The sequence below is a fragment of the Lissotriton vulgaris genome, chromosome 12 (assembly GCF_964263255.1).
Source record: "Lissotriton vulgaris chromosome 12, aLisVul1.2, whole genome shotgun sequence".
Classification (NCBI taxonomy): Eukaryota; Metazoa; Chordata; class Amphibia; order Caudata; family Salamandridae; genus Lissotriton; species Lissotriton vulgaris.
This window is the reverse complement of record NC_141700.1, coordinates 794,570,568-794,583,121: the sequence shown is the minus strand read 5'-3', so window position 1 is coordinate 794,583,121 and position 12,554 is coordinate 794,570,568. Positions and strand designations below refer to the sequence as shown.

Below are 12,554 nucleotides of genomic sequence, written 5' to 3'. Positions count from 1 at the left end.
AGGAATGTCTAGCGCAACAGTGAAATCAGGCTCAAGGACAACTTACAGATCTGGTGTTGTTGGACAGCCGCACACATCGCTCTCTTCAGTGGTGGAACACCAAAAACTTGTCCAAGGGGCGTACGTTCCTCGAGCCTGTGCCGCAGATAGTACTTACAACAGACGCATCACTCACAGGATGGGGAGCCCATCTCCTCGGACATACAACTCAGGGCAGATGGACCACTCAACAAAAAGTGCTCCACATCAACCACCTGGAGCTACTAGCAAAATTCCTAGCACTAACATTTTTCCAAGTACATGTACAAAACAAAGCTGTCTTGATCCGGACTGACGACATGACAGCCATGTACTATATACAAAAACGGGAGGCACACATTCTCTGCAACTGTCCCAGGTTGCACAGAACATTTGGAGTTGGGCCATCCCACAAAACATATACATACTGGCCGGACACCTTTCAGGTGTTCACAATCAGATTGCGGATCTGTTAAGTCGACAGGCACAACAGATTCACGAATGGAAACTACATCCCCAAGTTCTTCTACCATTTTTCCACAAGTGGGGCCAACCGGACATAGATCTGTTCACCACACACAAAAATGCAAAATGCCCAACTTTCGCCACCAAGTTTCCACACCCGCTGTCCAAGGGCAATGCGATATGTATGAACTGGTCAGGCAGATTTGCGTACGCTTTTCCGCCACTCCCACTAATTCCACTAGTGGTACGCAAGGTCCAACAACAGTCTCTCAAACTAATCTTAGTAGCTCCCACATGGGCACGCCAGCCATGGTTCACCACACTGCTAGAACCCTCACTAGATCCGCACCAAAACCTATGCCTCTCCCCATCCCTCCTAGCGCCCAACCATGGAGAGATCGCATATCCAGATCCGGGCCAGCTGAATCTGGCAATCTGGCTCCTGAATGTGAGAAGTTAGCCTGGCATATGATGTCCACTATTCTAGTGGGCACCCTGCACCAGTCCAAACGACCCTTATGGTGATGGTTGTAAAGTCAACCTTATAGACCAGCTGTCCTAGTGGTAGCATGGACAAAGCAGTCTTAGGCTAAAACTTCAGAGAGCATGTGAAGCAAACTGTTTTACCAATATTAATCCCTTGAATATCAAATGAAAGGACACCACACAAGGTATATATAAATATATATGTATTTATTACTAACACAACCCCTCTGCACTCTTTATGAGGTCAGAGTTCGAGATTCAGTACAAGTGACTCAATCAGCATACTTTGAGTTGCACAAAATACAATTCTGCCCTAGGGGCCTCACAAACCATATACTAAGTAAGATTTATAAGATCCACTTCAGGAAAGGTGAATAGGCCTAGGGCCTAGAGAATCGCTGGGGCTACACTGAACAACAAAGGGATTGGAAGTAGGAGGCCCACGGGAGCAGTGTGCAGTGTCTAAACACACACGCGAGTTACCATAGAGTTATAAATGGAATGTAAAAGTTACAAAGTAGTAGATTTTGGACACTTCCGGATGGACTACGATAAAACCCCTTTAAACTAGGACACTTCGAGAGTCAACACCCACATGAGCACCGGAATACTCGAGTTACCTCACCCAGGGAAGCCGGGTGCATAGGTGTTCTTTCGTGTCGGTTTTCGTCACTGTTTCCTGTGGAGAGCTGCAAGAAAGTGCTGCAGGCGACCAGGAGAAAAGTGTCCGGGTGGATCAAAGGGTGGATCAGAGTAATGAAGAACCTGAAAGCAGAGGGGACAGAGTCTGGGTCACTAGCCAGTGACCAGGAAGGAACCAGGCGATGTTGAGATGCAATCAGGTGAGGAGGTGAAGCTTGTCTCTGCAGCCAGGAGGCGTTGATGATGACCAGGAGCTGGATTCGAGCTGTCCCACGAAGGATCTTGTTGACTGAGGTGTCGGTATCCGGATTGGACACAACAAGCCTTGTCAACGCAATCCACGCAGGATGGGAAGATTGGCTTCAGTTCAGACCAGCAAGGTCTGGGGAGCTTCTCCTTCGCAGGGAAGCTGGAGCAAGCCCGGAGCAACCAGGCAAGTGGTGTAGTTTCACAAAGAAGTCTTTGGAGGGCTTACTAGACAACGGGCTAGCTACCGGTAAGACGCGGTAAGCTGAAATACAGGCGCAGGCCCCACGCGGCACTCGTGGAGTGTGGAAGGCTGAGCTTCGGTGCAAATGCTGCTCGGGTCTGGGGCTTCTCAAACCCCAATGCACAACTTCGAGGGTGCCTCAGAAGCTGCACAGGTAGCAAACAGCAGGTACTCCAGCTTGTCCAGTCCCACGTCTCTTGTGTCCGCCACGGGTCTCAGCTTTGCTCTGGATGTGGGTCGGAGTCGGAGAAGTCTGGAAGTCCAGTTCCTGAGTCGCTAAGTCTTCGGGTTCCGGCGGGAGCTTCGACAAAGCAGACCGGCAAGTTACTGGTGGTGCCTGTTTGCACAGGGTGATCACTCCTTGACCACAAGGGAGATGTCTTCAATCTTCCATTCGATATGGAACGTCGAAGGTCCCTGAGTTTCGTTTCAGAGATTCTTTCCAGGATAATCTAATGTCTCTAGACACAGCTCCTATCTTTATACTAAACTAAGGGGCTGGATTACCTGCCAGGTCCCTCCTATGGGTGGAACTTGAGAAGGGGGTGGTTACAACCCTTTCTCTTTGTCCAGTTTCGCGCCAGAGCTGGTGCTGGAGTGCCCCAGCAACTGGTTTGAACCGGGCTATGCATGGAGCACCTTGTGTGCCCCAGGCAGTGTCTGGAAAAGCAACTTTCCATTGAACCCACCCTGCCCCAATACACTACAGGCTGTCTGGGGAGGTGCTAGCACCTCCCTCGTCAGGAAACCTATTGTCCAGGCCTCCCTTGCCGGTGTTTCGTCCAGCTGCAGGAAGTCAGACTCGTGTCTGTGGCAGCCGCATCCATTTTGTGATGCTGAGGCTCTGTTTAACTTTAACCAGGTAAAGCAGTAACTACATGTCTTCTCCCTCTAGAAGGGTGGAATGCTACGCCCGCCGCCTGGACTGGCGGGGGGGGGGGGGTAGTATTCCAAAGTGTTTGACACCTTACACAACATGTTTTGATAAAGCCAAACCAAAGTTAGCATTAACCGCGAGGATTATAATGCACTGCATATGGTATGGCTATATCATAGAACAGCTATAAGGACATGGTTCCGAAAGCTGCAGACGGGCTCAGCTCTGCTAGAGCACCATCTCACATAAAACCAAGCACTCTTCCTTCAGGATTGTCAAGGCCTGCCATAGGAGTGACTTATAGGTATATATGTGTCTATATATAAGGGTAGATATAGGAATACTATATCTAAGCAAGGGATGATTACACCACCTTGCCCAAGCTGAGTGATCAGCCTGTGGTGTCAGTTTGAATGGCCAGCCAGGGGTGGCATAATTCATGCTGCAGCCCCTGGTAAGCCTTGGATGCACCTATGCCCTGGCTACCTTTGATACACTATACAGGGTCTCACAAGGTGACCCATTCCCCAATTAGGTATGTACCTAAAGTACATGGAGACCATTTTACTGAGAGAGCAGATAGCCTGGGGCCCTGAATAGCAGGATCCCAGGCCAACTAAGTCAAAAACCAGCTAAACACGAGGCAAAAAGTTGGGGTAACCATATAGTCAGATATCCACCTTCCTACACTGAAGTCTTAGAGTTACCTTAACCTGCCACCAGACTGTATGAACATCATTAAAGAAGCCAGGCGACCTACTACTAGAGCTTGCTATGCTGCAAAATGGAAAATATTTGCCATTTACTGCACCAATAATCATATTGATCCACTGGATGCATCCATCCAGAATCTCATTTGCTATCTACTGCATTTACAGAGATTTAATTTAGCATATTCATCTATACATTTACATCTAGCAGCACTCGCTGCGTACTTACAAAACAGACACAACACTTGTCATTATTTAGAGTCCCTGAAATTAAAGCATTTCTGGAAGGACTAAAAAGGATCATTCCTCCTAGGTTACCACCCTCTCCAGTGTGGAGCCTAAATATTTTCTTACCAGGCTCATGGGACCCCCATTTGAACATTTATTCACATGTGAACTACAGTTCCTCACATGGAAAACCGCTGTCCTAGTTGCCATTACCTCTCTTAGAAGAGTAAGTGAAATTCAAGCTTCCACTATACAGGAACCATTCTTACAGTTTCATCAGAACAAACCCAAAATTCCTTTCCAAAGTCATCACTCCATTTCATTTTAATCAGTGGAGTTGCCGGTATTTTTTCAAAACCCATTCTCTGTAGCAGAAAGAGCTCTACACACCCTAGATGTTAAAAGAGCCCTTCTTTATTACAATGACAGAACAAAATCATTTTGCACAACAAAACAATTGTTGGTAGCTTTCTCCCCACCGCAAAAAGGAAATCCCATCTCTATAGCTGGGATTACAAGGTGGATCGTTAAATGTATCAAAATATGCTACCAAAACGTACATTAACAATTCCTTCTAGAGCGCACTACACACGCAACTAGGAGCCTCTATGGCTTTCTTACGGAACATTCCCTTAGAAGACATCTGTAGAGCAGCAACATGGTCTACAACACACACCTTCACTAAACACTATTGTGTTGACGTACAAGCCAAGCAGCAAGCTGCCGTAGGCCAAGCTGTCCTCAAAACTCTCTTTCAGAGTACTGCAACTGATACAGGTGACCACCGCTAGGGGAAATACTGTTGTATAATCAATGCTCAGTGTGCGATCTGCAGCTCATATGCCTCAAACGGAAAATGCTACTTACCAGTATGCATCTTTTCTTGGCATGAAGAGCTGTAGAGTCTCACACGCCCACCCGCCTCCCCGGGACCTGTATGTGTTCCAGTTCCATCTTAATTAGATATACACACATGGACATCTTTTTTCTTTCTACTAACTACATCATTTCCCACCATGGCGAAAAACAATCTAAGGATGGAGTCGATGCCCTTGCGCACTATCGGCCAAGGGAGGAGTCGCCTATCTTGTGACTACAAAGACTTTTTCCAAGACAACAACCTGCAAGCATCCGAGTCCAACACCAGATGGCGATATAATGCTAAGTGTGAGAATCTGCAGCTCTACATGCCAAGAACAGGTGCATACTGGTAAATATCATTTTCCTTTCCTTTCATCACCACTCCTAGTATGGAGCACCTGGCTGTACTGACCAGGTGTTGGCACTTTACCGATGTAATTATAGGTGGTATCTATATTCCCTTTTCTTGCACTTCCCAGACTTCCCCCTTTTCTCAGATGTGTCCTGTTGTGTGCCCTTCTGTGTGTAAGAAGTTCAGTGGCTCTTATTAACATCTTTAATTTTTGTTTTTCTCTTGTCTTTTGTCTGTTTTGTTGCTGACCTCGTACCCAGGTCGACCTCTGCTTGCCCTCTGACATTCTCCAAGCCAACGCCTGCAGCATACAAAGAACTGTCAATGCCTTACTGCAGATGAAAGCTACTGCTCCCGCCGCAGAGCCCGGGGCCCTCTGCTCCTTCCATTATGCTGGCTTTGGCGCCTTCTATGTCCTCGTCATGTTGCTGTGTTATGTGGCCTACTGTAAACTGTCAGTGTTTTAACCTCCAGGAAGCCAAGCAAGGGGGTCCCCTGAAGCTGGTTCTTACATAGACTAGGTCCTCAGACCCAGGGAGGAATATGCGCAGACGCATAAGACACGAAGGACCAAACATTCGACTCCAGAGGCTTTACATTTGTGCACCTCCAAGGTTTCACCAGGACAAAGGATGCTTGGAGGTTCAAAGAGCGTTAGGCTTTGAGCGTATAAATCATTGCATACTATGTTGGCTTTCACTCAACTTGGTGCTCATGGAGGAGGGGGAGATGCCAGTACAGTCTGGTCTCTGAGCACCAGTTTTGTCTGCTTCAGTAAGTGATGTCCCTTTCTGGGATAGGAACAAGGGGAGATGAAGCTCCTTCCCCCCTCCCCATGTCCCCTTAGTGCTGAAGGGCTGTCCTAACTACTAGGGCTGGAGGTAAAGGATGAGTTGGCTTGCCCGCTGGGCAAGAGGTGCAGGTATTTCTATCCTCCGCTTTCAGTAAAGGTTTCAAGATGCAGCCAAAGCCCTACAGAGAAGATCCCTGGTCCTCTGCTACAATGGCTTCACTTCCCAGGTTAGGAGGATTTAAGTCCCTATGTCCGCGTGAAGTGCAAGGAAGGCCCTCCCCACCAGCAGGTGTTGAGCAGAGCGACCTAAGAAGGAAGCATTGAAGGTACAACACTGGCCAGTTATTGCACTTCCCCCTGGGATTGCCCCTCACCGTCCTGATCTATGAAAGGTGACCGGGGTTCCTAAATTAAACTTATATTCAGGTTAAGACACTGTGCCCTGTTCAAGTGAAGTCACTTCCTGGCAAGCAGGTGCAGGAATAACTGCCTACATGAATTTAGACAGGGGCGAAACAGAGCTAAAAATCTCCAAGAATCACGGTGTAGGTTGTTTTGTTAGACATTGGATAGAGTCCTATGGGAAGTCGAAGGGTTTTAGTCCTAGCCCAGCACGGTGAGATAACAAGCAGAGTTTGCATCTGTGAGCTCTCGGTTTACCTGTAGACAATGAGAAGGGAGGCTGAGGCAGCAGGCAAAGAGTGTGCAGTTTGCCTCAGTACTGCGGTATGGACACATTAACCATGCAGCGAGGGAGCCTCCCGCATGAAAGTAAGTGTTTATAGGGTCAGCCGCACATCCCGTCTATGGACCTGCTCTACATAGACGTGTACCGGAAGTGTCATTGAGTTGTGGAGATTCTCTGTGGCATAGCCACACACACAACGCTTAACAAGTCAATCTCAAAATATGCCGTGTGCTCTGTGGCCAGCGCTTAGAGCCTTCACACCAAACACATGAGAGCCACTGGCCAGGGAGGCTGCGCAGACTATCCCTGTCTTTGGCAGCTTTACATTCCCAGCCATGGTGTAAGCGCTCTCCTTGCGAGCATAGGATTGCTTGGTGTGATCTTGGAATGCGCCGGCATCACTCAGTTGGTTTTCTAGGTCATTGACTCAGTGGCTTGGTTGTTACATAGTTAATGTGTGCTGGGGATGTATAACCCCTGTACCGTTCCTAGTATGGTTCTTTACCATTACACCCTTGAGTGGAGACTACCCTACTGTAGATGAACTTACCATTCCAGTACTTACGCCATAGCTGGCTATATTGGTTATGCGGATGGAGGCCGATAGCTTGGCTGCTGTGTTTGGAGATGTAGTGTCCAGTGTAGGTAGTGTTGACATTACTGCACTATGCAGCATGTGGTAACGCTGTATGCGGCATGCAGTAACGCAATCCACAATTTGTGTTAACCAAGGGTTAGTCCGTCTCTATAGACGAGCATCAGTCACGCCATCGAAGGCGATGTCTGTAATAATGCTGTAAGGCATGCACATCATAAAAGGTGGTGAACACTAAGGTAGTCATTTTAGAAACCAAAACACAGATTAGTGACTTACTTGACCATTAAAATATGTATGCAGTTTAAGGAAAGATCATGTATGTGAAGCGGTAGTCGTTCTGGCGTGGGCAGCGACATACTGTAACATTTTCACTACACAAGCAATAATACACCGCGGAGTGTTCATAATATACTAAGCAATAGTACTCAGGGTGGAACGAAAACTAACGCTCCAGTGGTTGCCGCAGCACACACCAATAAGCAACAAGACTCGGTACACAACAAGCATGAACACAGCAAAAATGCATTTGTGTCACTGTGTACCTGCAATAACTGTAATTACACACCAGAGTGTGTGCATGTTAAGCAATAATTGTCATCACGATAGTGTGCATACATCAAGAATCAATAACTGTAATTGAACACCAGAGTGTGCATAGGCGAAGAAGCAATAATTGTCATCACCATAATGTCTATACATCAGGAAGCAACTGATCTCTGTACCCCAGAGTGTCACTGTAAACCAGCATGTGTATACATCAGGAAGCAATAACTGTCACTATAGACTAGAATGTGCATACATCAGGAATCCACATCTGTCACTGTGCATCAGAGTGTGCATACATCCGTAATCATTACCTCTCACTGTGTGGGCGCCGGTGCACTATGATGCTTCAGCGGAGGCTGAATAAGCTCCAAGGTCTTACAGTGCAAGTCCAGGACCAAGTCGGCCTCATTCCCATTTGAAGGCGATGATTGTTTTTGATTAATGGCCAGACAGACTCAAGCTTGTTGGTCTAACAGCTTCTCAAGCAGTGAATCTGTAGTAGATTCTCGTGCTGTGGAGCCTCATGAATGATTCACCACATCCTGTGGAAGAGACCAGTGCGAGACAGACTACAGTAAAGTCTGTCATTTCTTCTGTGGTAGCTTTAGAAGAGTGTGGGGTGAGTTGTGCAGAAACCTTGGGTGTCCTTCCCTATATACACGTCAATCTCACCCCTTCTGGATCTTTAACCTGACAGCGTAGGCCTTGTTCAGGGATTTTTAGCATTGCAACATGCAAGTTAAGAGGGGTTTTCATTTGATTCTGGATTCCCGGATCTAATACTCGACTCCGGTTGAGCTCAGACTGGAGTTTTTCCTCCTCTGGTCTTGTATAGTGACTGCTGCAAACGTGAACACATCCATGCCTTAAAAATGTCTAAGAAACTAGCAGGTTTGAGTTCTCAATCCTGTAATCTGGTTGAATTATCTGATTTGAGTTGAGCGCCTATGCTTACTAGATGTTAACCTTTTAAATTCATCGATGAAGGGTGTCCTCCTTGTTCAGGCTAGGTCCTTTCAGACCCTGCTCTGTTCCAAGGACTTTCACCTAGGGCTGAGCTTCACAGCAGTGGACAGCGGAGGAAAGCCATAACTGATAGAGCTATCCAGACCTCACCATGTTACTCACGGAGAAGATTTAGCCAAAGAAATCAGCATGTCTTCTAGAGAAGCTTAACCTGCTTCTGTGTCCAGCCTGGCATCTTTTCATTGAAGCTCTTTCACACACAAACCCCAAGCAGGTTCCTGCAGGAGAAAGAATGCAGTACTTTGATGACCTTACGTGCTTCTTTAGGTCAAGCATTCATCTTTGACATCCGAGCAATTCTAATAGAGCGGTCCTGATGTTCGAGTGCATCTACACTACCGTAGTCCAGGCTACGAGCAGGCCTGTCCGCACTTGCGCATTGGAGCATGATATAGAGAAGATAGCTAGACTGCTTCAGTGTCGTAGACCCATCCTCAGGATCTTGATAGGTGAGACCTTCTAAAAGAATTGTTTCCACTATAGTGCCAGGAAGGCCCAGAGCCATGCCAGATTTTCAGACGTTTCACCGACTATGTAATTTCCATTTAAATTAATTGTATGCAGTTCATTTTTTTACTGGAGCATCCTGAAGGTTTGCCTGAATGCAGCACTCCTGAACTTAAGATGGCCACCCTTACTAGATCCTTGTTCTCCAGCTTAGAGCTTGAGATCCATCCATTGCAGCTGCACTGCTCAGCGGTAACTCTGTGAATTTGCCATGTTTTTGCTCATGGCCACAGACTGTTCGATAGCCCATGTCCACATGCTAGGTCTCTTCACATTTGGAGTTCCTCCATCTTTACCTGTTCTCAACAACACGAAGCAGGACCGTGGATGAAACCTGTCACTTGTGTTCCACAAGGGGGATCTGCGGTGGTCCCTGGACTGTTGAGGGGTCTGTGAACGAGCTTAAGTAACTTATCAAGTACCACAGTGCATCCGCGTGTCTCTGTAGGGCTAATGAGTATCTCCAGAAGCTGTGTTTGAGTTTCTTTTACATTCGCCTTGTCAAACTCTGCCTCCGTTTACGTAGTATGCCTGTATGCATGCCTTTCAGACCCTTGCTGGTTTTTGGCATGTTCAAACAGAAGCAGTGCACTCTCACTGTGTCCGACTGGCATCTTCTGCAGGGCTAAGGCCACTTCTCTCTTAGAAGCTGTGCTTGGATTGGGTTCATATGTGCTTTGTCACACGCAGCCTTCGTGTGGTTGCTTAGTGGAGCTGCATCTGTGCTTGTCTAAGACTCACTGTGTGCCAATACCTACTTCTCTATCAGAGGCAGCACACCCTCACTTGCTGGCCAAAGGTTTAACCCCATATTTGAGGTCCCCTTTGTCCCTCCTGTCCCCCGTGGCACACAGTACACAGTGTTGCACTGTTGCATCACATAAGACTCCATTGGTGCACCTATCTCTGGCAAGGTGTACTCAGAGGTGTCAGCAGTGATGCAGGACGGCACAGAGGATGACCTCAAGGCACCATGGCACAAGCAGGACTATGCACTGCGCAGTCGCTGGCATCTGTGCAGCAATCCAGGCTTTGCGATTGAGTTGCTCCAAAATCTTTCCAATGTGCCACTCGTTTGTGTGGGCTCAGTTAGTTCGGAGGGATTGAGGACATCCCCTCAGGCTGCATCAGTGCTGATGCTTCCAATCAGGTACGTTCATGTGGCTGGTCTTCATCATTTAGTTCCCTCGTCTTCCTCTTAAAAGCAGACAAACTTTCAGATGTCCATAGGCCTTGCTAGCACACTGACTGAAATCTGCCCAGTAACCAATTCCTGGCCGCCTTCACTTTACTGTACAGCGATGAGAACAGAAACCTTACGCCCAGGTTGGACCAGGCTTTGCTGCTTTCGATGCTCATAGATCCTACATCAGGCCGAATAGGAGGAGCCTGTGTCTCGAAGAAGATTGGCTTCCGTTCCAGCGAAGTGCCAGAAAATGAGACCTTACAGAAAAAGTTTGAGATCAGAGCGAACCTTACTCCTAAAAGGAGGACATATCTGATTAACAGAGCAGAAGCTAAGGGCAGATGTTGGAAGACAAATCACTACAGGAAATTGGAATGCAGGAGCAAAGAGAGCACAAGGCAAGTGTGTGGTGATTGCTGTTCTAGCACAAGGAAGACAGAAGTGTCAAGCTGGAAGGAAGAGGGCTCTGATCTCCATATGTACCATTACTGTAGGAAGGGTAGACATTGTGTCAAGGAAGTATCGGCAGACCATCTTGGTTGCTTATGAAGGTTGCATCCATCTTGAAGTTACCAGAGCATAAATAGGAAATGTAGTACCCTTGTCTGACAACAGTGCTCTTCATATCAGTGGTGTGCGTGCCGAGAAGCCTAACAGGAAAGCCAAGACAACGTAAAACAACTACAGATGATGCACCTCTTCCCAAATTTCAAAACTTCAGGATTACGAATTGGTTTAAAATAGTAGTTCGCTTGCAGAAACCGATGGGACGTGGGTGTGTATTAAGGGAAGTCCACTATTGCAACAGAGCTCATATTAGTGCTGCTGGCTCTCAGGACAGAAGCGAGCATTAGCAGTGTCAGGGTGTCGGAAAGTTCACCGGCTTCTGCTCCAGGTCCCATGTGTCTGCGTCGAGTCAGCATCTGGGCTCTTTCAGCCAGGTGCACGGCACATTCGCGCTGAGGTTTGACACCTCATCCATGATGCTAGGATGGTGCTTTCTAACTGAGGAGTACCTATGACCGGTGCCCCTCATGACAAGCGCCATGGATCATGGCCCTGTGTCTGGTGTAAACCAGAGCAAGGGGACTGGAGGAAACAAGCTGGAAGTGCTTCATATTGGGTCGGTAGGCTTCTACTGCTGAAGCCACAAGGGTTGAATTCAGGGGGTCAATGTAGGGTTGTTTCTGCCCCCCTACCTCATACTGGTGGATCCTGCGCATGCGCATGCTTCACCCTAGCCCTAGCTTTAGTGCGCCCGGGTTCCAGCACCATTTTGTAATGTATTCCTAACCTTGTAGCACTGGTGCCTCTACATGTCTTAAAATGCAGTCTTAACCTTCTCTTCTTATTGCGCCCAAATCTTTTATACTGTGACCATAACATGCTGGCCCCGTGGTTCCTACACAACCTTTTTTTGTACCTCCATCGGGGCACCATAGGTACTGTAGCTCTTCGCAGAGCAGCCTTAAGCTTGTGACTCTTGCACGTCTCATTACACAGAGGGCTTCAACATTCAAAGGTCGGTACCACGCTGACACGCGTACTGGACAGTGTGCCAGCAGGGCTCCCTCTGTCGTATCTCTAACATCGTGGCACCGTAGGACCTGTAGATCTTCACAGTGCAGCCTTAAACTTGTGAGTCTTACACATCTCAGTAAACCGAGGTCCTTTACCACACCAACACCCCTTACCATATGGTATCAGCCCTTACCGTACGGTATCAGCCCTTACCGTAAGGTATCAGTCCTTACCATACGATATCACCCCATGCCGTACGGTATCAGCCCCTACCGTACGGTATCAGCCCTTACCGTACGGTATCAGCCCTTACCGTACAGTGTGGCAGCAGGGCTCCCTCAGTCGGACCTCTACCATCGTAGCACAGTAGGCCCTGTAGATCTTCACAGTGCTGCCTTAAGATTGTGACTCTTACACATCTCAGTAAACAGGGGTCCTCTGCCACACCAACACCCCTTACCTTACGGTATCAGTCCTTACTGTACGGTGTGGCAGCAGGGCTCCCTCTCCCTGCAGTGCTGGAATGTCTTGTCACAGCCCCTTCTTCCTAGTTCATAACA

General features: G+C 47.8%; 1 protein-coding gene across 2 annotated transcripts in view; it reads left to right on the top strand.

Moving 5' to 3' along the window:
• LRCH4 (leucine rich repeats and calponin homology domain containing 4) overlaps nt 1–12,554 on the top strand; it is a 474,501-nt gene that overhangs the window by 435,716 nt on the left and 26,231 nt on the right. The window contains exon 19 of one of the 2 annotated variants that reach the window (XM_086946199.1): nt 5,390–9,163. The exons of the other annotated variant lie outside the window; for it this stretch is intronic. Coding sequence (XP_086802325.1) covers nt 5,390–5,596 — 207 coding nt within the window. The 3' untranslated portion in view covers nt 5,597–9,163. Of the gene's footprint in view, nt 1–5,389; nt 9,164–12,554 lie in introns of those variants that run through there. 2 annotated transcript variants of the gene reach the window in all.